Consider the following 24,550-nt stretch of genomic DNA (forward strand, 5'->3'; position numbering starts at 1 on the left):
CTCAGGTCGAACACCATTCCCCGCCGTGCTCGACGGTTACTAATGTGGTCAACAACGACAACATCCCGCACATCCCCGGCCCGCATTCGCCGAGGAACCGGCAAGCGGAGGCGGGGTATGCACGTCTCGTACGGCCCCTCACTCCGAATCTCATCCGGGCCCCGGTGTTCGCTTGGCACGGGGCAGGGTTCTCACCGTCGCCCCTGCCTCAGCGCCCGTAGCTTTCGCGGGGCATCGTCGAAATCGGTATCAATTTATCAAAAGCGAACGCTTAACATGGTCAGACGCACAATCTAAGAGAGAAAGAATGACATCATCTCAAATGTCCCGTAGCCTCCTCGTTTATAAGTGTAGTGTACAACATGCCCATAAACAAGACGGCAGCACGGCACCGTAGACAACCTTGAGACGAATCGCTTCCGCGACTACTTCGTCACAACCCAAACTGATGAGTCGTGTCGAGCGTCTGACCTCTAGCGACCAAACACCCCTAAACACGTATACTGAACATCAAAGGCCCATGAATGCCACAAACTGATCTAAAAAAAAAAAAGGAAACATTAACATTTCCGTACACCGTACATAGTGACACAATACGCAAGAACAGGTGTTACCATTACGAAGCATATATCAGACACAAACGAATAGAAGCCGACAAGGTTACACGTTCGACTACTACATACAATCGGTTACGCACAAAAATCCACACATACCCATATGTATACACATCTTCAAAAGAGGCATACCAAAAACCGATCAGAATGATCAACCCGAGCGCACCTACCACCGCGCGTATCTGGCAGAGGTCTCATCGAGCTGAATCCACCGTTCGTCTCCCGTACTCCGGCGGCATAACGCAGCTCCCCGAGCAACGGCGGGAGTCGCACGGGATAATGTACCGAGTATGGGCGCAACAATATATATACATAAGAATCACGGATAAGATCCGAACTCATAAACCGAAATGACCGATCGCATGCACTCGTATGAACTAGTATCCGCTAAATTTGGTATAAATCGTATAACCGGGACAATACCTCTCGCGGACACATAATATGCATGCTCATGCTTCATCAATGACGGGCTGCGCATCTATATATATGCGCGCGTATATAACGCCCGATATGCGCGCGTATATAACGGCGTGGATGTATGTACGTATAGCACGCCCGTAAAGCCTCTATATCTCATCATATCATATCGCTCCTTCATGGCCATAATCAATATCATCATCATGTTGGTAATGCATACATAATCGCCTATATCTCTTCTCATACTTTACATAGTATCTAATATTTGGGTATATAATGCCTTCGTCACGCTCAATGTACATAAGTATATAATGAATATAATGCATGAATGAACCGTATTCATGTAGCCTGCCGTTGCTAAAATCGGATCGATGAATGCGAGGATCAACGGGGTACACGAACATCAAAGACTCAAGTACTTCTACGTCGAAGAGTAGAGTATTGCGTGGAAGCCTTTAATCGCTTGCTGGATCATATCATAGGATCATACCAAAAGAAGGAAAGAATGGCCTTAACATACCTTGAAGTATACTTAATCGTCCAACTTCTACAACACAATGGCAACACACACACACACACACACACACACACATATATATATACACTTAAATCCATTCCCAATCATCTCTTAAAATAACCCCAAGTCACCATCTTGTCCTTCATCAACTTACCACTCTCACAAATACCTTCTCTTTACTTATCTCACTAAAACTCTTGATCATAAACTCAATTACAAGGGTAGAAATTACTTACATACCTTGAGGGGTCAAAAATCCTAAGAATCACTTCAACTTCAACTCCCTAAACTTCACAACCTTGAAGAAACCCTAGAAGCAACCTTTTTTTCTTTCAAGGCTCCTGTTTACGGGTCTCCGGGTCTTGTCAAATCTTCACTCAGTTTAAGTGATGAAAATATTTGGGAGAGGTCATATTAGGGTTTTTCCGTCTGAATGGAGGAAAATATGAACAAGGGCCTGCGAACCACCTATTTATACTTGAAGCCAAAAAGTTAAGCAATGTCCTGCTCCGACGAGCGCCCGCATGCGTCGCAGATCCCTGCCGACGCCGCACGTCGATGGTCCGTCGAACATGTTGATGACCCGTCGATGATGACTAGTGTTCTGCAGATTTTTCTGATTCAGTTCAGATCGCGTCGATTCGATTCGCTCAACTTTTAACTTTATAAATTGTCAGGAATATCTGCTGGTACCCTTGTACACGGGGTAAGACATTTTTTACAACCAAACTCGGGCTCGGGTCTCTATTCCAATGGTATACCCGACTAGGAAACCATAGGTTCTACCACTACGAACACGAGGGGTGTAACACTCAAACCGCCCTCACACTAAGGTAACTCATTGTCATCATAGGCTTTACACTTGTACCCACATTGTTTTCCTTTACCTTATGCCCAATTATCGCCATATCGAGAATAAGCCACATTTGCATGAGGATAATAAGCTTGAAATGACTCACTACTATAAGTAGGTATTATAACATCTTCTTTTCTCATAGGTCCACTTTCATTCCTCCCAACAATTGTACTCCCACCATCTCGATTAGGATACGATATAGGGTAAGACAATGAATATGCATACCCGCCACTAGGCACATAAGCACAAGAACTTTCATGTTGACTACAACTTTCACCCAAGTAGAATTCAACACACGATCCATAATAAGAGGGTGTAAAAGTGTTGTACCTCACGTTGTTCTCATAGTCATAGCGCGTGGTACTTAGGACCTTCATCTTTGCCAAAGAGGTCATCCTCATATGGTCATTCTACTCCTCCATTCGTCATAAGGCCCACGAATCATTTGGCTCCCATATTTATCTCCTGAGTAGCGCTTCACCACTATATTATTCATCGCCATATCACCTCATCGACTACATAAGATCCATCATCACCATGGTCATAACCTCCATCACTAGCATAGCTCCCCATGACATCATCACAATAGTCCGAGGCTATTGGCGACATGACTCCTTATAACTCCTTTTCCTTATGTCTCCTCAAACAAATTAGCAATAAAAGTTCCTCACCATGCCCGTGTTTACACTCATTTGTGCTTGGCTAGCACCACTCAAATGTTCTCACCACTTTTGACTTTTTCCATTCAATTAATTATCCTTAAACTCGTCAAGAACCTATAATCTCAAACCGTTTCCTAGTAGTACCCAAGCATCGTGTTACACCTCGTAGTTTTTTTTACGTTGAGATTCGCTAGGTGTTGGGGCTGTCTATCGGGGACATCGGGAGTTATTATCAAAAGCATACGAGATTATATGCTTATCTTGTGGTTATGAGGGTTTAAGTTCATGCAATAGGGCATGGAAGGATTGGAGAACAAGTGCATCAAGGAGATTAAGTTTTTGGAACTTTGGGGAAAAGTTGGGCAAGATTTTGTAAGATAATTTTGGTCTAACTTGGGGAAAGAATATATTTTAGCATATGAAGAGTTTTGAGGTAACATAAAAGCTTAAAATGAAGTTCATGAAGTCTAGTTTCCAACGCAACAAACCGTAGATCGATCCGACATCAGAATCAAACATTATGAGCATTTTAAGACACACTACCAGAGCAAGAATTAACTCTGTGCGAACACGCCTGGAGGTGGCGCGAACGCGCAGAGAAGCAAGGGATAACTCAGCTTGAACGCACTGAGCAAATTCTAGGTCGGTGCAAGCCGACTCTAGAACATTGTAAAAGGGGGTTTACCCCCTCATTTTTCATCCAAACACCCCTCAATACATCCCAAACTCTATGTAACTTTCCTCCAACTTCCGTTCATAAAATTTTAGCGCGAATCAAGTGGAATTTTCGGATTTAGGTTCGGACAGCGTATAGTTGCGAATATAATATCGTATTGCGGGGAATCTTAGCTTGAAATCAAGGTGAATATTGAAGATATTGCGGCTCTAGTGGGAATAAGGTAAGGATCTCTCCTTATTGATATTGATTTAGGGAGATAGAACTATTAAATAATCATATAACGAATTTGTTGGTGGAGAAATTGGATAAATATCGTGTGGAATGTTTTATGGAATATTTTGGTACTGAGGATGATCTTATTGATGTCTTCTTTTTTTAAATTTTTTTTTTTGTTCCCTACCTAAGGAATAGGGATCACTTACAATCAAGGCTCAAGAAATTTTTGATAAGTGAATTGATTTGAGAACAAGATTTGAGGCTTGGGAAATCAAAGAAATAAGATGAAAGTTAACTCGTACCCGGGAGATTATACGGTTGGGAATCAGGTTTTATACGGTCCGTATAAATTTTGATGGACCGTAGAAGTGGATCGTCAAAATTCTGAAAAAATGTTGTACTTTCTATGGTGGAATTTTGAAGCTCCGCAGGAAATTATGCGGGCCGTATAATGATACCGTCAACGCGTCACAGTAAGCAAATTTTCTGGCCTGTATTTTGACGCTGAGATTTGACGATCCGTAGAAAATTATACGACCGTACAATTGTCTATTAACGGAGTCACAAGAAACAACTTTGTTATCGGATTTTGACGTTGCAATTTGACGTTCAGAATTTTATACGGTACCGCACAATAGATCGTATACTACTCTCCCGATGACGTCTCGTATTCGAATTTCTTGGATCTTGAGTCGAATTTCTCTTATTGACTTCCTTGGGCCCACAAAAACCTAGTAATTACCATTTTGGGTCACGTTTAACACCTTTTGCACTTGGACTTGAAAATGTTAGATCAAACCTTCCTTTTAGTCTTCTTATCAAGATGAAATATATGAATGTCCTCAAGAAACGTGAAGAACATTCAAAATTCCAAATACCTTTAATTCCAACTATTTTTTCCTCCAACTTTCTGCATAGGCTCCTCTTTGATAGGAGAACAAATCCCAATACCTATTGAAGTCAATTTCAATCCAAATCAACAAGACCCACTTTGAGTTCTTCAAGCTTTGTTGAACCTCTTAACGGTGGAAACTTCAATCCTTACCCAAATGACTTCAAATTTCGTTTTCGTGATGTTTTCCACCACAACGAACTCAAATCTACCTTCAAAAATACTCAAATCCAACCACAATTGTAATTTTCATATTTTTTTTATTTTCATATTTTTATTTTTTTTTGAATTTGAGCCTAGGATTAGGAATTGTAGTAACAATTTCTTAGCCTATGCTCTGATACCAAATGATAAGATTCAACCTAAGGGAACTCTAAGAATTCAAAAACAACAAAACAAAATAAAAGAAACTTGGAAAAATTGGAAAAGAGGAGATAGAAGGATAGATACTAGACGCAAAGGATAGTAAATCTATGGGCAAAATTGGGTATATCAAACCCAATCCCTCCCAATTTGATTCAACCATAAGAGCCAAAGTAATTTGAATTCAAAGAAAGGACTCAAGTGATTCCACAAATGAGCAACCTAATATGAATTCAATGGAACTTGCAATTCAATGCACAACTAAGAAATTACACTTAGTCAATAATCAACCAAACAAACTATCTATTAACTAAATCTCTCAAAATATAAATTCACACAATATCCAAGCTAAGTCTTCCAAATAGATGAAAAGAACTATTTATACTAATGCCTATTACACCAAAAGGCCCTGGAAGTGCTCTTTTGCAAAAATACCCACGTATAATGGTCTTCAGTGCATCAAAAACCTCATAACTTGCAATTATGACCTCCAATTGCCATTCTAACCCCACAACTTGCAAGTATGACCTCCAAATGCAATCTTAGCCCCATAGTTGCACTTTTAGCCATTTTGCCCTTTCTAGCCACTTTGCAACTCTTCCAATGCCAACTCCCAAACATTGTAAATCTGGGCGAAGTCTTCTCTCAATCTCTTCCAAGGCATCTTTCATGAACAAGGCTTGCAACTCTTGAAGTTCTCTTGCTTGACTTCTAGTGAAAGGCCTTGTGCTTGTTGGGTTCGTATCAATAAGGTATAGCATAAGGTGGGAGAATCAGGAGGTAATGGAGTCATTTTGTACCTCTAGTGGCCTTCATCATATCTACTTACTTGTCTTTCATAGGGACCTTCCATTTGTAATGCTTACTCATACATACATACATACATATATATATATATATATATAATCGCATTTGTATTCGTATTTATTCATACTCTTATCCATATCATACCCGACCTACGAAGGTTCGGTGTTTCACATACCGAGATGACAAGGCTCGGTGATTATACATCCCCCAGTCCTACCAAGGCTCGGTGTTATCCGTACCCAATCAGTGGTGTGCGTGCGATAAGTATCATACCCGACCATATAAGCTTGGTGTTACATAATAGTCATACATACTTAAGCACGTATACATAAGAGCCCATAAGTATCATCAACATCATTACCATCATCTTTTTCATTACGTCTATCCTTGGAGGATCAACTATCATATAAGGGATGCAATGGAATCATGAAAGTATCGAGGATCATGAGTTTTAGTAACTTTAGAGATAGAATCATTTGGAAGACATTATGGAACTCATAAGAGGGTATATAGCAAAGGAACTATGCCTTAATGAAAGAAGGATTAGCCTTACATACCTCTTAGTCCTCTTAACTAATTAACGTTCACCATCGAAGCTTGGAAAATCTACATTTAGAAGGATTCATACCATGGTTAAGACTTAATGACACTCTTAAATTTGAATTAGAATAATTCATGATCTAATGAAAATTGGGCAGCATTTCCCCTATTTCGTCAACTTCCACCATATTACAAAACAACTCCCAAACATCCATAATACACCCACAATATCATAATCAAGTAATCACATTCCATTAAGCCTTCATAATTCATCCTTATGTTCAACTTATACCAACAACCTCACACCCATTTTAGCACATTTTCATACGATGCTTCCTCATTACTATTACTACCTTCCATAACAAGATTGTATCCATATTACACTAAGATCATGACTCAAGTTAGCATACTACTCAAAAACATCATCAAACTACATTTAGACTTCATTCTTTACTTCCTTCTTCTACCCAAGTTTTGCTACAACCAAGCATTCTCAATAACATGAAATAAGCACGGAAACTAACCTTTTTATCCCATAGGAACAAGCTTTGGAGTAGCTATCAACTTGTACAAAAACCCTAGCTACAATGCCCAAGTATTTCTTGAAATCTACCAACCCTAGGAAGCCTTCTAACACATGAACACTTGATTCTTGCTATTTGATCTTTGTAATACCTTGGGTTTGAGTGAAATATGTTGGGAAAAAGGTTTTGGAGATCTTGGAAGAAATGTGGGAAATGAAAAATGAGCAAGGGTCGGCCTTGTATATAAAAAGAAAATCTGACCCGACCGGATTATACGGCCAATTATACGGGCTGTATAATTTATACGGTCCGTATAATCAGACCGTATAATATCACCAGGTTGCACCCTACTCTGGAACAAATCTACGGACCATTATACGAGCCGTATAATTTATACTGTCCGTATAACTGGGAATTTCTGAATTCCATTCTCGTCGACTCGTTTGGCTTCCAATCCTCGTTGAACCTTCTTGACACTTATATAACACTTTATTAATCATACAATAGGCCCTATAGCAGCCTCTCAAGATATTTCTAATTAAATATTAGCTCGATTATAGCGGAAACCTTTCGAACACGACTTACATTTCACTTCCTTCAACAAACTAAACTTCACATATTCGTATGACTCGAAATCTTGTAGTATGCACCTTAAGCTATCTAATACTTCTCTTAATCTCATAAGGATTTCATTATCATCCTAAGCTCACACTAGCCTATCCACAAGGCAACACACCCGGAATTTTCGAGGTGTAACATTGTCCCCCTCCCAGAACATTCGTCTTCGAATGTTAGGTTCTTGGGGATTCTATAAAAATTTCGCCAGAGTTTCCCCTATAAAATGGCACTACCATCCTGCAATAACAACTTAAAATATATCGCCTCACAGGGCTACAACAACAACATCAATAACCATGGCCACACACAACCAGGAAAACATCAAGGAAAACACTACATACCTGAGGATAATGGCATCTCTGCCTGAGTCTCCTTTGAAGGAGAAAATAAATACGGGTACCTGAACTTCATGTCTTCTTCGACTTCCCAAGTCATTTCCTCTCTAGTATTATTCTTCTATAAAACATTAACTGAAGCTACCTCTTTGGTTCTAAGCTTCCATACTTGCCTATCTAAAATGGCAATGGGGACTTCTTCATAAGACAATTGTTTGGTAACTTGGACATCATCTATTGGTACAATTCTAGAAGGATCTCCAATGCACTTACTAAGTATCGATACATGGAAAACTAGGAGAACTGGCTCCAAATCCGGAGGTAGATCTAATTCATAAGCCACTCAGCCTACCTTGCATACAATCTCATAAAGCTCCAATGTACCGGGGCGAGCTTGCCTTTCTTGTTAAATCTCATTACGCCTTTCATTGGCGACACCTTCAGAAATACCCAATCTTTCACTTGAAACTCTAAGCCTCTTCGATGATTATCTGCATAGGATTTTTGGCAATTTTGAGCTGTTAATAATCTATCCTGTATAAGCTTGACTTTCTCTATAGCTTGCTGGACCAAGTTCGGTCCTATCAATTTGGTCTCTCCTACTTTGAACCACCCAATTGAAGATCTACACTTTCGCCCATATAAAGCCTCATACGGGGCCATTTGGATGCTAGAATGATAACTATTGTCATAAGCAAATTCAATAAGTGGTAAGTGATCATCCCAACTACCTCCAAAATCCAATATGCATGCCCGTAGCATATCCTCAAGGGTCTGAATGGTACGTTCAGCTTGTTCATCAGTCTATGGGTGGAACGCCGTGCTAAGACTCACCTGAGTCCCCAAGCCTTCTTGGAAAGATCTCAAAAAATTAGCTGTAAACTGAGTCCCCCTATCGGAGATAATAGATACTGGAACACCGTGAAGTCGCACTATCTCCTTAACATGAAGCTTTGCATAATCTTCTGCCATATATGTAGTTCTAACCGGTAAGAAATGAGCTGACTTCTTGAGTCTATCCACAATCACCCATATAGAATCATACTTACGTCGAGAATGGGGTAAGCCTGTAATGAAGTCAATGTTAATTACTTCCCATTTCCAAGTTGGAATTTTTATAGCTTGCAATAATCCGCCTGGCTTTTAGTGCTCAATTGTTACACCCCGTAGGAGTCCGTGCTACTTGAATTAAGACAAGAATGAATGAGTTAAGAAAGTTCAAGGAAAGTTAATTGAGTTAGTAAGAATATCGTTATATATATGGTTGCCTTAAATATCCCGAGGTGACATGGTAACCTAAAGGATTTGAAATCATGTTATGAGTACGTATATGAGGTAATTTGAGTGCCCTTTTAAAGTATTTGAGATTATTAGTAATAATATAGAAGATGGACAAAAGATATGAATGTACTTTTGCGATTGGAATTTCGTCGAAGCTTCGTAAGTTCTCTAGTTATGTTTAAGGTTATTGTGATTCTCCGGACCCTTCGAGACACGTGTATGGATTGTTATGTATGTATATGAGTATGTATATGTATGTATAAGAGGTTACATGAGGGTTGGAAGAGGATTAGAAGTTAAACGAAATGAATCGGAACAACTTCAGTAAAACCTCGGACCAGATTTTTAGCCCATATTGTTGGAGGCTTATCTCCTAGTATATGAGGAGTTTTAAGGTGTTTCAAAAGCCTAAAATGAATTTCATTGAGTCTAGTTTCCAACTCGATAAACTGCTTGTCAAAATGATATCGGGATAAGGAGTTATGAACGATGCAAGTTGGGCTGGCGGGGCAGCAAGTTGAGACCCGACCCAAACATTTGTATTTCGGCCCATGAGTATATTTCGGCCCATGAGGCCCATTAACGTTAATATATATGGAAAATTCATTTGAGGGCTGGTCATTTTCATCTAGGAGCTTCCAAAACATTAGAGAGAGAGGGAGAGAACTTCTAGGCTAAGAAAGCCATTTTGATCAAAATTCGAGCCCCGAATCCCGAAGCTCATGAAGAGAAAAGCGTTGTGCGTCGCGTTGCCTTCAGTTTGAGCTAAAAATCAGCCAAAAAGAGGAGTGTTGACGTGGTTGCTGCAATACTTAAGGTAAGATTAAAGTCCCTTTTTCATTGTTAATAAGTTTAATTAGGGTTTTAACGGATTAGAACGGAGAAAATAGCGTTATAAACTCGTTTGTTGCTTTGTTGAGATTTATGGATCGAGGGCTGTTTTAGTTGGATGAAATGGATGGAATCAGTTAAGTTATGATGTATAATAATGGTTGGTACTGTTGTTGATGTTGTTGATGATATTTTGGGGCTGTTTTATATGATTTTCGTGGCTGTTTTGTGATGATATTTTGGGGCTGTTTGGTATGATTTTTGTGGGCGTTTTGTGATGATATTTTGGAATTTTCGTTTGGTATGATTTTTGTGGCTGTATGTGTTGTTGATATTGTTGTGATTATTTTGAGTTGTTGGTGAGTTGGGATGGAGTAAGAAAAATAAGGGAAATGTTGCCGGATTTTCGTTAGATTGTTTGTTAGCTTACAATGAGTAGTAAAGAATGACTTTCATCTAATTGTGGCGTAATTATTGCCTTGTTATAGATTACAAACTTGGACAATAGATTTTAGACGAATAGACGCGCTTCAAGGTATGAAAAGCTATCCCTCCCTTCTTTTTGGCATGAATTACATAAACGAGCGAACGATGAACATACATAATTCCAAAGAATTCTAGTTCTCAGTGGTACTTGACATGATAGTTGTCTTTGATTCTCCAGTGTTGGTTCATTCTAATTATTCTATTAAGTCTCAGATGATGATTTAATTTGTATATAGTTGCTCATGATATTCTACTCGTGCATGCTGTTAATATATCATTCACGAGTCCCGAGCGGGTATGTAATCGTGCACGGTTTCATTGCATTGTTCACCAGTACCTCACTGTAGGGCGGGCACGGTATATATATATATGATTATTTCAGAGACCTTCACTAGAGGGCCGGGTACGGTATATATGTATAATTTCAAATCATGTCCAAATGGCCCTGAATCAGAAATCTCGGGTTGGACGGGAAAGGAAAAAATCCCAATAAGGAGAGGGTCCTACATGGCACTTACGAATTCAAATTAGTCGGATGCCAATACTAGTACAGACACCCCAGATAGAAAACCATAAAAATGTAGTGATTCCTAGAGCTTCTAAAGAGCCCCTGATGGGGTCCATACCCATTCTTGAAATAAAAAGAAAAATAAAATAGATAACAAAAGAATAGGAAAGAGTGAAGTCTAGACTTGTGTTGTGACAAGTTGGCCACTTGCACAACTAGTCACGGACTTTGGAAAATTGCAATGTATCCGCAATTCTGATTGGTCCATAGGGTGGTGCTCTCGCCTATAAAAGGAGCTGCTTCTCTTCTCATTTGACACACCAACAAAAAGAGAGAAAAAGTGAGGCATCACAGACAGGGTTAGAAATTGTCTGTGAGGAAAAATAGAGAGTGTGAGCAATATTGTAGTGAGGTGTGAAATCTTAAAAGAGGGTTATTTCTTTTGAGTGTGTAGTGGTCTTTGGAGTATTTTACTCAAACCTACAAAGTGTAAAATCCTTGCTATAGTGATATCAGTTGCTCCTCTTGGCCCGTGGTTTTTCCCTTTTGGGTTTCCACGTAAAAAATCTTGGTGTCATTTTTTTTATTCTTGTTGATTAATCGTATCACGGTGCTACTTTATTATTCTGCTGTTAATACCGAAAATATTATTTCTGTGTCAAGTTTATTCCCAACAACTGGTATCAGAGCACAGGTTCTGCTCATTTACAAAAATATTTTTTGCGGTCCATTGTACTATAAAAAAAAAAAAAAAAAAAATGTCCGGAGTAAAGTACGAGGTAGCAAAATTCAACGGTGATAGCGGTTTCTCAACGTGGCAGAGAAGGATGAGGGATTTGCTCATCCAACAAGGGTTGCACAAGGCACTAGGCGGAAAGTCCAAAAATCCCGAATCCATGAAAGTTGAGGATTGGGAAGAAATTGATGAAAAGGCAGCTAGTGCAATCAGGTTGCACTTAACAGATGATGTGGTCAATAACATCATCGATGAAGAGAGCGCATGTGGTATTTGACAAGGTTGGAAAACCCTATACATGTCCAAGACGCTGACAAACAAATTGTACTTAAAGAAACAGTTATACGCTCTACATATAGGTGAAGGTACGGATTTTTTGTCACATTTATTTGTGCTTAATGGATTAATCACGCAGCTGGCCAACCTCGGAGTAAAGATCGAGGAGGAAGATAAAGCCATCGTGCTCCTGAACTCGTTGCCATCTTCTTATGATAATTTGGCAACAACCATCTTGCATGGTAAGAACTCGGTGGTGAAGGATGTCATCCCTGACTCTTCTACTCAATGAGAAGATGAGAAAGAAGCACGAAAATCATGGTCGAGGCTCTCATCCGAGAAAGTAGGCGAGAAGTTACCTAAGGAGTTCGAGCAACTATGGTAAATCCGGAGCTCGCGGGAAGTCTAAGATTCGATCTAAGTCAAAAGCCAGAAATTGCTACAATTGCAATCAACTAGGTCACTACAAAAGAGATTGTCCAAATCTAAAAAGAGGCAAAGGTGAAAGCAGTGGCCAGAAGAATGACGACAACACAACTGCCACAATACAAAACAATAATAATGTTGTTCTCTTCATAAATGAGGAAGAGGAATGCATGCACTTGGCAGGTTCAGAGTCGGAATGGGTGGTTGACACAGCAGCATCTTACCATGCCACGCCGGTAAGAGACATTTTCTGAAGATATGTAGCAGGAGATTTTGGCACGGTAAAAATGGGTAACACAAGTTACTCAAAGATTGCGGGGATCGGAGACATTTGTATCAAGACAATTGTCGGATGCACATTGGTTCTGAAGGATGTGCGCCATGTACCTAATTTAAGGTTGAACTTGATCTCGGGAATTGCTTTGGACCAAGATGGATACGAGAACTATTTTGCAAATCGAAAATGGATACTCACCAAGGGATCATTGGTGATTGCAAAAGGAGTTGCTCGTGGCACGTTGTACAGGACAAATGCAGAAATATGCCAAGGTGAATTGAATGCGGCTCAAAATGAGATTTCTGCAGACTTGTGGCACAGAAGAATGGGCATATGAGCGAGAAAGGATTGCAAATTCTTGCCAAGAAATCACTTATTTCTTTTTCCAAAGGTACAACGACAAAACAATGTGACTACTGTTTATTTGGTAAGCAGCATAGAGTCTCATTTCAAACATCGTCTGAAAGAAAATTGAATATACTTGATTTGGTGTATTCTGATGTTTATGGTCCAATGGAGATAGAACCAATGGGCAGTAACAAATACTTTGTTACTTTTATTGATGATGCTTCACGAAAATTGTGGGTTTATATCTTGAAAACCAAAGATCAGGTATTTCAAGTTTTCCAGAAATTTCATGCTCTGGTGGAAAGGGAGACAGGTCGAAAGCTAAAGCGTCTCCGCAGTGACAATGGAGGTGAGTACACTTCAAGGGAATTTGAAGGGTACTGTTCAAACTATGGGATCAGACATGAAAAGACAGTTCTTGGAACCCCACAACACAATGGTGTAGCTGAGAGGATGAATCACACTATTGTTGAGAAGGTGAGAAGCATGCTCAGAATGGCTAAACTGCCTAAGTCATTCTGGGGTGAAGCAGTTCAGACAGCTTGTTACCTAATCAATAGGAGTCCATCAGTTCCATTGGAGTTTGACATCCCAGAGAGAGTTTGGACCAACAAGAAGGTGTCTTACTCGCATCTGAAGGTGTTCGGTTGCAGAGCTTTTGCACATGTACCGAAGAAGCAGAGAACAAAGCTGGATGATAAATCTGTTCCCTGCATATTCATCGGATATGGAGATGAAGAGTTCGGGTACAGACTATGGGATCTTGTAAAGAAGAAGGTCATTAGAAGCAGAGACGTAGTCTTCTGAGAAAGTGAAGTTGGAGCTGCTGATGATCAGAGAAGGCCAAGAATGGTATAGTCCTTAACCTTTTTACTATTCCTTCTAACCATCCCAGAAGTGCAGAAAGTACGACCGACGAGGTTCTTTGAGCAGGGGGAGCAACTTGACGAGATTGCTGAGCAGGGAGAGCAACTTGATGATTATGCCGAGCAAGTTGAGTATCCTACACAAGAAGAAGAAGAAGAAGAACAATCTCAACTTCTGAGGAGATCAGAAAGTCATCCAAATACCCTTCCTCAGAGTACGTCCTCATTAGTGATGAGGGAGAGCCAGAAAGTCTGAAGGAAGTGTTGTCCCATCCAGAAAAGAGCCCGTGGATGAAAGCCATGCAAGAAGAGATAAAATCTTTACATAAAAATGGCACGTACAAGCTGGTTGAACTTCCAAAGGGTAAAAGACCACTCAAATGAAAATGGGCCTTCAAACTCAAGAAAGATGGAAATGGCAAGCTGGTTAGATACAAAGCTCGATTGGTGGTAAAAGGCTTCGAACACAAGAAAGGCATCGATTTTGACGAAATTTTCTCACCTGTTGTCAAAATGACTTCTATTCGGACTATTTTGAGCTTAGCAGCTAGCTTGGATCTTGAGGTGGAGCAGTTGGACGTGAAAACTGCATTTCTTCACGGAGATTTAGAAGAGGAGATTTATATGGAGCAGCCAGAAGGATTTGAAGTATTTGGAAAGAAACACATGGTATGCAAATTGAATAAGAGTCTTTACGGGTTGAAGCAGGCACCAAGGCAGTGGTACAAGAAGTTTGACTCATTCATGAAAAGTCAAACTTACACAAAGACTTATTTTGATCCATGCGTATACTTCAAAAGATTTTCTGACAACAACTTTATTATTTTGTTATTGTATGTAGATGACATGTTAATTGTAGGACAAGACAGGGAGCTGATTGCCAAGTTGAAGGGAGATTTGTCCAAGTCATTTGACGTGAAGGACTTAGGACCAGCACAACAAATTCTAGGGATGAAGATTGTTCGAGAACGAACAAGCAGAAAGTTGTGGCTATCTCAAGAGAAATACATTGAACGTTTTCTGGAACGCTTCAACATGAAGAATGCTAAGCCAGTCAGCACGCCTCTGGCTAGTCATCTGAAGTTGAGAAAACAGATGTGTCCTACAACAAAGGAGGAGAATGAAAGCATGGCCAAAGTTCCTTATTTCTCGGCCGTCGGAAGTTTGATGTATGCAATGGTATACACCAGACCTGATATTTCTCATGCAGTCGGTGTTGTCAGTAGGTTTCTTGAAAATCCTAGAAAAGAACACTGGGAAGCAGTCACGTGGGTACTTAGGTACCTGAGAGGTACCGCAGGAGATTGTTTGTGTTTCGGAGGATCTGATCTAGTCTTGAAGGGTTACACAGTTGCTGATATGGCAGGTGATCTTGATAATCGTAAATCTACTACTGGATACTTGTTCACATTTTCAGGGGGAGCTATATCATGGCAGTCGAAGTTGCAGAAGTGTGTCGCACTCTCTACAACTGAAGCAGAGTACATTGTCGCTACTGAAGCTGGCAAGGAGATGATATGGCTGAAATGGTTCCTTCAAGAGCTTGGATTGCATCAAGATGAGTATGCCATCTATTGTGACAGTCAAAGTGCAATAGACTTGAGCAAGAATTCCATGTACCATGCAAGGACGAAACACATAGACGTGAGATATCACTGGATTCGAGAAAAGATAGAAGACGAATCTATGCGGGTTGAGAAGATCTCTACAACTGAGAATCCTGCATATATGCTGACCAAGGTGGTACCAAGAGACAAGTTCGAGTTGTGCAAAGAACTTGTCGGCATGCGCTCAAACTAGAAGTACATGACTGAGCCACAAAACTCTAACTGGCCATGGAGACAAATCTGGAAAGTTAAGATACCTCTTAAGGTTGCATGCTTTACATGGTTGCTAGCCAAAGAAGCTGTTTTGACACATGAAAACCGAGAAAGAGAAGGATTATATTAGTTTCAAATTGTTGCTTATGTGGGGAAGCGCCGAGACAAAGAGGGCATCTGTTTTTGCATTGCGGGAGTGCGAAGCAGTTATGGAAGATTTTTATCAATCTCGGAGGCATATCTTGGACAATGCCGGCAAGATTGTTGACACTCTTTCTAGGCGGGAGGAGGCTAGGATTGGGGCCGGGAATAGAAGCTCTTTGGAGGATCATTCCGGCTTGCATATGGTGGACAATGGAAAGAAAGGAACTCTAGATGTTTTGAGGATAGAAGTAGCACTCTCGAGAAGATCAAGCAAGCGTATGTTGCTATTTTGTTTTTGGTGTACAAAGAATCCTCTGTAGATGCGAATCAATCCTAGAAGTTCTTGACTCATGTTAGGATTTTACTTTCTTAGCTTCTTAGTTTTCTTTTTTTCTTTTGTAAAGGGTTTTTCAGTACTACCTAAGTACTTGGTCTATAATACAAAGTTGTTACTGTTCAAAAAAAAAAAAAAAAAAAAAAAAAAAAACTAGAAGTCTAGTGTTACCTCCTTCCAGTGAAGGGGTCTGGAGGGGGAGATTGATGGGGTCCATACCCATTCTTGAAATAAAAAGAAAAATAAAAATAGATAACAAAAGAATAGGAAAGAGTGAATCTAGACTTGTGTTGTCACAAGTTGGCCACTTGCATAACTAGTCACGGACTTTGGCAAATTGCAAATTGCAATGCATCCTCAATTCTGATTGGTCCATAGGGTAGTGCTCTCGCCTATAAAAGGAGCTGCTCCTCTTCTCATTTGACACACCAACGAAAAGATAGAAAGAGTGAGGCATCACAGACAGGGTTGGAAATTGTCTGTGAGGAAAAATAGAGAGTGTGAGCAATATTGTAGTGAGGTGTGAAATCTTAAAAGAGGGTTATTTCTTTTGAGTGTGTAGTGGTCTTTGGAATATTTTACTCAAACCTACAAAGTGTAAAATCCTTTGCTATAGTGATATCGATTCTTTCTCTTGGCCCGTGGTTTTCCCTTTTGGGTTTCCACGTAAAAAATCTTGGTGTCATTTTTTTTTTATTCTTGTTGATTAATCGTATCACAGTGCTACTTTATTATTCCGCTGTTAATACCGTAAATATTATTTCTGTGTCGAGTTTATTCCCAACAGCCCATGCCATTTCATTTTCTCCAATAAAGATACATACTGCTTTTTACAGTCCATGAGTTCTGAGGAGCAATCGGCTTCAACCGTAATGTTTTCCATTTGTCGAAGGCAATTTCCAGGGGAAATTCCCTTGAAACACATTCATATGCTTGAATAGAGACATTTCTATGCATATAAGCAGAAAGGTGCTTTCTTGATCAAAAGATCGTATACAACAACATACCTGCCCCTTAATTTGCCATAGAGCTTGTCAAGGAACAGTTTCATCACAGTCAAATAATATCTAGTCCTATGTTATCCAACATTTTTGTTTTCCGCTAAGCATTATCTACTGCTGCATCAAACTCATTTCGGATGTTAAGACAAACACCAAAGGGATGTGTTATAAAGGTCATTCAACTTGTAATAAGTTGAAAATCACCCAATTTATTAGATTAGGGGAAACAAATTGAATATCATTCTTGTCAGTCTGTACAAGGATACTCCTTAGTAAAGAACCAGATAGACATTAGAAGCAAATTGTACAACTATTAAGTTATAACATTTGACGAGGCACCTCATATATCAGGAGGAATGGACAATCAACTTTTTAGCCACTAGGCGGATGCCTGCAATCTGTTGGTAGTCATATGAATCTATCGAGAAGTACGCATCCAAGAGAGTCCCTGGAGTAATCAAGGAATCCAGTTCTGCCACATCAAACCTACTGAACATGAGCTTCTGTGTCGTGGAAGACTCTTTCTGGTATATATCTGTGACCCAGCGGGAGATATTACCATCTACCACAGTTGGTAAACTGCACGTTCACATACACTATAGTATTAGTTTCAAAGCACGAGAGGGATATTGATCAGTAGAAAGGCTCGTTGCCCTGGTGAGTCGAGCTGTGGAGGTGTGAACGAAAGCAGAGACAAAATATTATTACACATTTTCTATTGTAATATATCACTCTTCTATCCTAAGTCCTAACTGTCAATATAAAAGTATAAAACTACAAAAGCCTGAACTAGCCATGCACTAAAAGCTCATCTATTACTTGTGCATCAGGTTGAAAAATCTGAAGGAAGACTGGCATATACAGAAGCAAACATATGTGTAGCCTCACATTAGAAAGCATAATGGAAAAGGAAAATTTGATCTCATATGCATCAAGAGCATAGCAGAAAGAAACAGAAAGTAAAAGCTCTCCTGGTTTCTAATAACAGGAAAAATAAGCAGGTTCACCTGTCTAGTAAAGAAAGAAAGGAAGATCAAAACTTACTTTAAGCGAATGGTAGGACAGTTCATAAAGCCAGGCTTTCTGTTTACCACAGGCCTCCATTCTGACATGCCACCTGTATCCTCAGTTAACTTCTGAGCAAGATTATCAATTACATCCAAAAGCTGGCATAGCTCTGATGATGCATCCACCACAAAACTCAACCGGGGCCGACCAGCATAATCAACAAACCTTGTACTAATTCCAAACCGCACCTTCAGGCATCTAGAGCAAGCTTGCAATTCAGCATTGTTGTGCAAGATTTGTATCTTCTGAATTCCACGATATAAGGGGGAAAGACTTAAGGAGATGGAAGACGTTGAAATGTTATTTGGTTCTAAGAAGTCGGTGCAGCCAATGTAACCCCCTGTTGCAGTTGATGCATAAGAATCTCGAGAATCTGAAGCAGGTTCTTCTTCCATGTCATCTGACTGAATGGATTCCCTTACTTCCGCACTGAATTGGACCAAGTTAAAAGGGTCAGGCCTAGACGAATTTGTTTCAAGAAGATCTGGTACCTCCACATTCCTGCTCACAAGTGGAGATATTGGATTATCTGATTCTATGTGAGCTTCCGCAACAGATCTCATAGGAGTTCCTATCTTGACACTCGATGAAGATGTATCTATACTCGAGCCCATCCCCTGTGCCGTAGTATTTCCATTAGTTCGACTTCTTCTTATAGCAGCATTAGGAGACACCCAACTGTTCTCGGTTAATATGTCAGGCAGGCTGGATTCCTGCAAGTACAAGAGTTTAGCTATTCAACCCACGGCAAAGTTCAATTCAATAGTCTCTTCTGATCAGAACAGAAGTTCGGTAAATGAGAGTAAAATGTTACTCCCTCCGTCCCAATTTATGTGGCACCATTTAACTAGGCACGGAGTTTAAGAAAAAAAGGAAGACTTTTGAAATTTGTGGTCCAAAACAAGCCTTAGATAGTTGTGTCGTTGTAAATCATCTCATAAAGTTAAATTGTTTCTAAATATAGAAATGTGACATTCTTTTTGAGACAAACTAAAAGGAAAGTGTGCCACATAAATTGGGACAGAGGGAATAATATATATCCTCGTAATATGCGATAGCAGGGCCATGCAGTTCTAGATTGCATAGTGTCAACTGCCATATCTAAAAGCTTAATTGTAGGAGAAGTGACAATTTTTATCATTTGGTTTAGACATTCAAAATGCTCCTAGTGTGCAGCTTGATTCTTTTTCTTGAACTAAGCACGTGAAAATATTTTTTATTGTCTTTAGATTTGAACTCCAGATCTGGTACCATTTTGAACAGTGTGAATAATCAAATTAAGTTGTTAGCGAGATGACACTCCTATTTTTACTTTAGATCAGGTACAATTCACTTACTTTCTTGTGTTCCTCTTTGACCAGTTCTTAAGTTTCAACATTGATTCAAAATTTTAATTTGTCAATAAATATGTAACTACCTCTGAAGCCCTTTACAAGTCTAAATTGGACAGCCTGTCAAAAAGGTAGCTCCAGTAACCACAATCAGTGGCCCTGCATCTACATCGCATAGCTCAAACTGAAAAGCTTGCATTAATCTTATTCCAGTAATGAAACAGCTACTCTATCCCATAATTTCTCATGAAAATGATTAAACACTACACTTGATGCTGAATTCTAGCCTGTGACAGTTGTCAGTTTAGGAAACCAATTGACACCTCAGTTGAGGCAGAATGAATCTTGCCTAAATTTTACACAGAGAGACTTGTGGGAAGATATCAGAAGACAATGGGTGAAAATTTTTGCTTTTGGTGTCAGGTTTTCTTTTTTACTTTTTCATTTTCTTTTATGAGGTTTCTTTCGAGCCGAGGGTCTAGCGGAAACTGACTCTCTACCCCCACAAAGGTAGGAGTAAGGTCTGCCTACATCCTAGCCTCCCCAAACCCCACTTGTGAGACTACACTGCGTATGTTGTTGTTTGTTAGCTTCTTTTATGAGGTTGAGGTGTTGCGGTAGAGGGTGGAGGAGGGGCTAACCAAGTATGAGGTTATAAGAAGGGAAGGTATACCAATCTAATTGCATTATGAATCAGATTTCTAGTCCTTCAGGTGTTCAATGAGTCACGCAACTTGGATTCCATTGATCATGCCAAGCATTTTATAGTTCTGGCATTGCTGCATAAGGACCTAAGTTATGGAAGAAATTACAATAATATACGTCCTTCAGATTTGTTGCACCGTAATATCTCAAAATATATGGCTGGCCGTATGGACAAAAAGGATCAAAGGTAAATAATGCAATGAGAAGAAAAAACAAAAGCATGTCAAATTGGTTCGGCTGCAGAGTAAGAGTAAGATTTTCCAAGTTTGAGAATCATTGTTAACATTAGCAAACCTAGACTTGAAGAAATAAAAACAAAGGTACGAACAATGAATAACTTACCAAAAATAAGACAGTTGCACAGTACTTTAGTACTTCAAAATTCATTCGGACATCATCCAAACTCCTGAAAAGTAGAACGTCAATGTTAGAGTGAGAAAAATATCTCCAAAAGCTTGCAGTTCACACTGCATGGGGCAAAACCATATAAATCACCTTCAATAGCACAGATAGTGTTTTTTATTGGCAAAGATTAGCAACACATTTCTGGGTTATTTGACAGTTAGCTATCATCAAAATCTGTTGAAATTAGCAAGAGTGAACATCTTACTCACACCCAAGGGCCTTAAAAAAAAACTAACTAAAATAAAAGCTAAAGTCGGGGAATGTTATGTCAAGAACAAACTAGATGAGAGAAAAGACACGAGAAGTTCCTTAAAAGGATGATGACTTTTTTAAGAGTTACTCTCTAAACATAGAACGAAGCCTTGTACTACTGTGACTTGATGGCCTTGATATCTTATCCACAGACCAAGCATGCCCATGAAGAGGATAGCTAAAGATCATGAAGCCATGGTTGCAACAATAAAACAAGAAAATGATTTTTAAGGAAGGAGAAAAACTCGGTTACCTATGTGTTTGCTGTCCAAGGCCAAAATAAGTAGCAAGCGACGCCATCTGCAAATAGAATGAAACCAAATCATCATTTGAAGTTTTAAACGCTACAACTGATATATATCACTTTACTTATACCCTATGACATTTCTTGGTGGTACACACAACCTCCCAAGCTGTACAAAGGTTTGCAATAGCCTCCCCTATTAGCAAAATTAGCCTAATAGCCTCCCCTATTAGCAAAATTGGCCTATCTACTCCTTACAAATACTCTCCGGTGCTTATGTATGGAAATATCAACATATTACCAAAAAGAGGAAACTTGATACACTTTTCCCTCACAGCAAACCAGACATTTTGTCACATAAGTGGGTCGAATCTAGCAAAAGGAGGATTTTCTATTTTGTTTTAGTTTTCTACTACTCCAAATAAAGCTAAAAAAAAATTTTTGAAAAACTAAAGCCTACAAAAATGAAGGGCACAGCATGAATTTGCAGTGGGAGTTCATATTCTAAGTTGGCATAAGAACCCACCAACCACATTACATCACAAATTAGAAACCCTTTCTCAAGTAAAAATTATCTGTACAAAAGTACCGGGAATAGAAAAGGTAATGCTATAGTTCGAATTCATTCTAACAGAAATATAATAAAAGAATGCTGATTTTAGTGACCTTGACAATCAACATTCCTGTCAAAATGTGTTGCTTAACATTTCACCCTGTCATATACATAATTGACTTAAGTTAGGGATAATATCACAACTTCCAGTACTCTGAAGGCCCATGAGCGTTTCCCAGACGCAGGCAAAAAATAACACTAATCTAACTAGTGAAAACTCTTTAAGCCCACTGTTTATTCCAAGTAAAATTACCTAATTTCCCTTCTTTTTCATGAAGAAGATGTGAAGAAATTTCATACCTTCATGTTACCAGCTCTCCTTCCAAATTTTTCAGTCAACAAAGCAAGTGTATCAATTGTACCCTTAGGTTCTGGTGCAGGCCTGTTAATTCCAGCAAACGCCTCCTGAATCCTTGGACAATCGAATTTCAGTACATTGTGGCCCGCCCATATCCTGCCTACACAAACAACATAACAAACATAGAGCAAAAGCAAAATCAGCAAATCCCTCATTAAAGATAAACAGTATCAGATCCCCCATATTTCCAATAGAACCAAGTCAAAAGTAAAAGGCAGCCACTGCTTTTGGCTTAGCTTACATATATAATTACAAAAATATGCTCCAATATTTTATCATGTTTTAGCAGCAAATCTGACAAAGTTATACATGTTTGTATTATGATAATCTACACTAACTTAACTTAAAGTCCTGAATCCTGCCTAGATAGGAAGGAAGGTGAAGAAAGGAAACTTAAAATGATCTATTAATCCACAAAACAACCTGCTACAGCCCACAGGCACATATGTTATCTAAATATGTCCACTAATATTAAAATGCAAATGGCCTCACACAGAGTTTTGTAGTTAAATTCAAACATGAGATCTTGAAATTGTTACTCATGTAGCTAAACCACGGACTTGGGCAAAACCCAAAATGGTGTTATCTTGTTATTAGTTGAAAATGCCTCTTCAGTCACCTCAACAACAACAACAACAACATACCCAGTGTAATCCCACAATTGGGGTCTAGGGAGGGTAGTGTGTACGCATACCTTACTCCTACTTTTGTGAAGGTAGAGAGCGGTTTCCGATAGACCCTCGGCTCAAGGAAAATAATTCAAAGCAGGTTTGGAAAAGTAAAATATGAAAGTGGAGAAACCATAACAAATACTCTCTCAGTCCCAATTTATGTGCCACACTTTCCTTTTTAGTTTGTCCCAAAAAGAATGCCACATTTTTATAATATAGAAACAATTTAACTCTATGAGATGATTTACAACCACACAAATATCTAAGGTTTATTTTGGACCACAAATTTCAAAAGTCTTCTTTTATTTGTTAAACTTTTAGTCAAATGGTGCCATACAGATTGGAACGGAGGGAATAATAAGGAAAGCCAGACATAGCGCTCTGAATGAAAGAAACATTAGTTACAGCTAAATACTACTATAATCGAAGTGCTATAATCGAAGTACAAGACACAAAAGATAAAAAGGAGGCAGCGCAATGTACTAAGCTCCCGTTATGAGCGGGGTCTGAGGAGGGACTGGACATAAGGGTCTATTATAGACAGCCTTACTCTGCATTTCTGCAAGAGGTCATTTTCACTGCTTGAACCCATGATCTTCTGGTCATATGCCAGCAACTTTACCAGTTATCTTTAAGACTCCCGTTCACGAAAAACAATAGATAGTAACAGAAAATTGAAGAAGAGGGAATATTTTTTCAGCCACTTCAAAGGTGATTTTTTTCTAATAACGGCAATAGAAATGGCTGAATAAAGCAGTAATTGAATTCATATGCACGTATGAAACGATTAGAGGGATTGAGGCTAACCATGGAGAATGTCAAAGACTTTGTCGGCTATGGCAGCAAATGTAGGAGCAGAAGTAACAGCATCTCTCGTAATTCCATTGCAACGAACAGAAAGCGTGGAAATGAGAGACAAGTCAGAGGGTCGTACAAGGGTAGAGTAACTCTCTTGCTCGACAAGCTTCCTTGGACAAACAAGAATTGCTCCAAATTCCAACAGTGCATATCCTTGTCCTGTTCTTGTTGGTATAGTTGTCTCAACATCAAAAAACACTATCTCTGACCTATTTTCCATGCTTGTTTTGTTTCTTAATTAGCTAGAATAATAATGGAAGGAGAGATGGAATAAAGACTTGTGGCTGCGTGTATGGATATATATAGGAAATAAATGAAGACGTGCAAGAATGTATATGCTACATACAAATTACAAAAAGGGTCGGTATATGACCCTTTTTGTAATTGGCGGGGATTGCTTCCCGTGGAGGGTTTTTTAAGAGTGTGGGATGGGTTGTGCTTTGCGGATGAGGGAAGGAACTGCTGAGAAATGTTGATAAAAAAATGATCAAAATGGTCCTTACTCTGTGGGGGCTGGACTATGTTGGTCCTCGATATATACCTTTTTTAACAAAAAAGATCCTTATTGCCCACGCTAAAAGATAGAAAAGTCGGGTTAGATTTATTAGAAACGGGTTTGGGTGTTGGTTCGGGTCAGGTCTTTTTATTGGGTCAGGAATTTATGTGGACCA

At 39.3% G+C, this 24,550-nt stretch overlaps 1 protein-coding gene across 1 annotated transcript; it reads right to left on the bottom strand.

Annotated features, from left to right (window-relative positions):
• Positions 1 to 17,539: 17,539 nt before the first annotated feature.
• On the bottom strand, positions 17,540 to 24,323 carry LOC132044613 (protein NEN1-like). Its single transcript, XM_059435107.1, has 6 exons — positions 23,829 to 24,323; positions 22,293 to 22,450; positions 21,389 to 21,435; positions 20,821 to 20,884; positions 18,419 to 19,155; positions 17,540 to 17,953 (listed from the first exon to the last, which is right to left on the bottom strand). The coding sequence occupies exons 1-6, from the start codon at positions 24,097 to 24,099 to the stop codon at positions 17,722 to 17,724; spliced, it is 1,509 nt and encodes a 502-aa protein (XP_059291090.1). The 5' UTR covers positions 24,100 to 24,323; the 3' UTR covers positions 17,540 to 17,721.
• Between the last annotated feature and the right edge of the window lie 227 nt (positions 24,324 to 24,550).

Source organism: Lycium ferocissimum, unplaced genomic scaffold (assembly GCF_029784015.1).
Source record: "Lycium ferocissimum isolate CSIRO_LF1 unplaced genomic scaffold, AGI_CSIRO_Lferr_CH_V1 ctg5018, whole genome shotgun sequence".
Lineage (NCBI taxonomy): Eukaryota > Viridiplantae > Streptophyta > Magnoliopsida > Solanales > Solanaceae > Lycium > Lycium ferocissimum.

Coding starts and splice junctions, on each gene's coding strand:
- LOC132044613 (XM_059435107.1), bottom strand. CDS start 24,099: ATGGAAAATAGGTCAGAGATAGTGTTTTTTGATGTTGAGACAACTATA. Junction 21,436..22,292: donor GGAGAGCTGGTAACATGAAG/GTATGAAATTTC, acceptor TTCTATTTGCAG/ATGGCGTCGCTTGCTACTTA. Junction 19,156..20,820: donor GTGCAACTGTCTTATTTTTG/GTAAGTTATTCA, acceptor TTGTACTTGCAG/GAATCCAGCCTGCCTGACAT.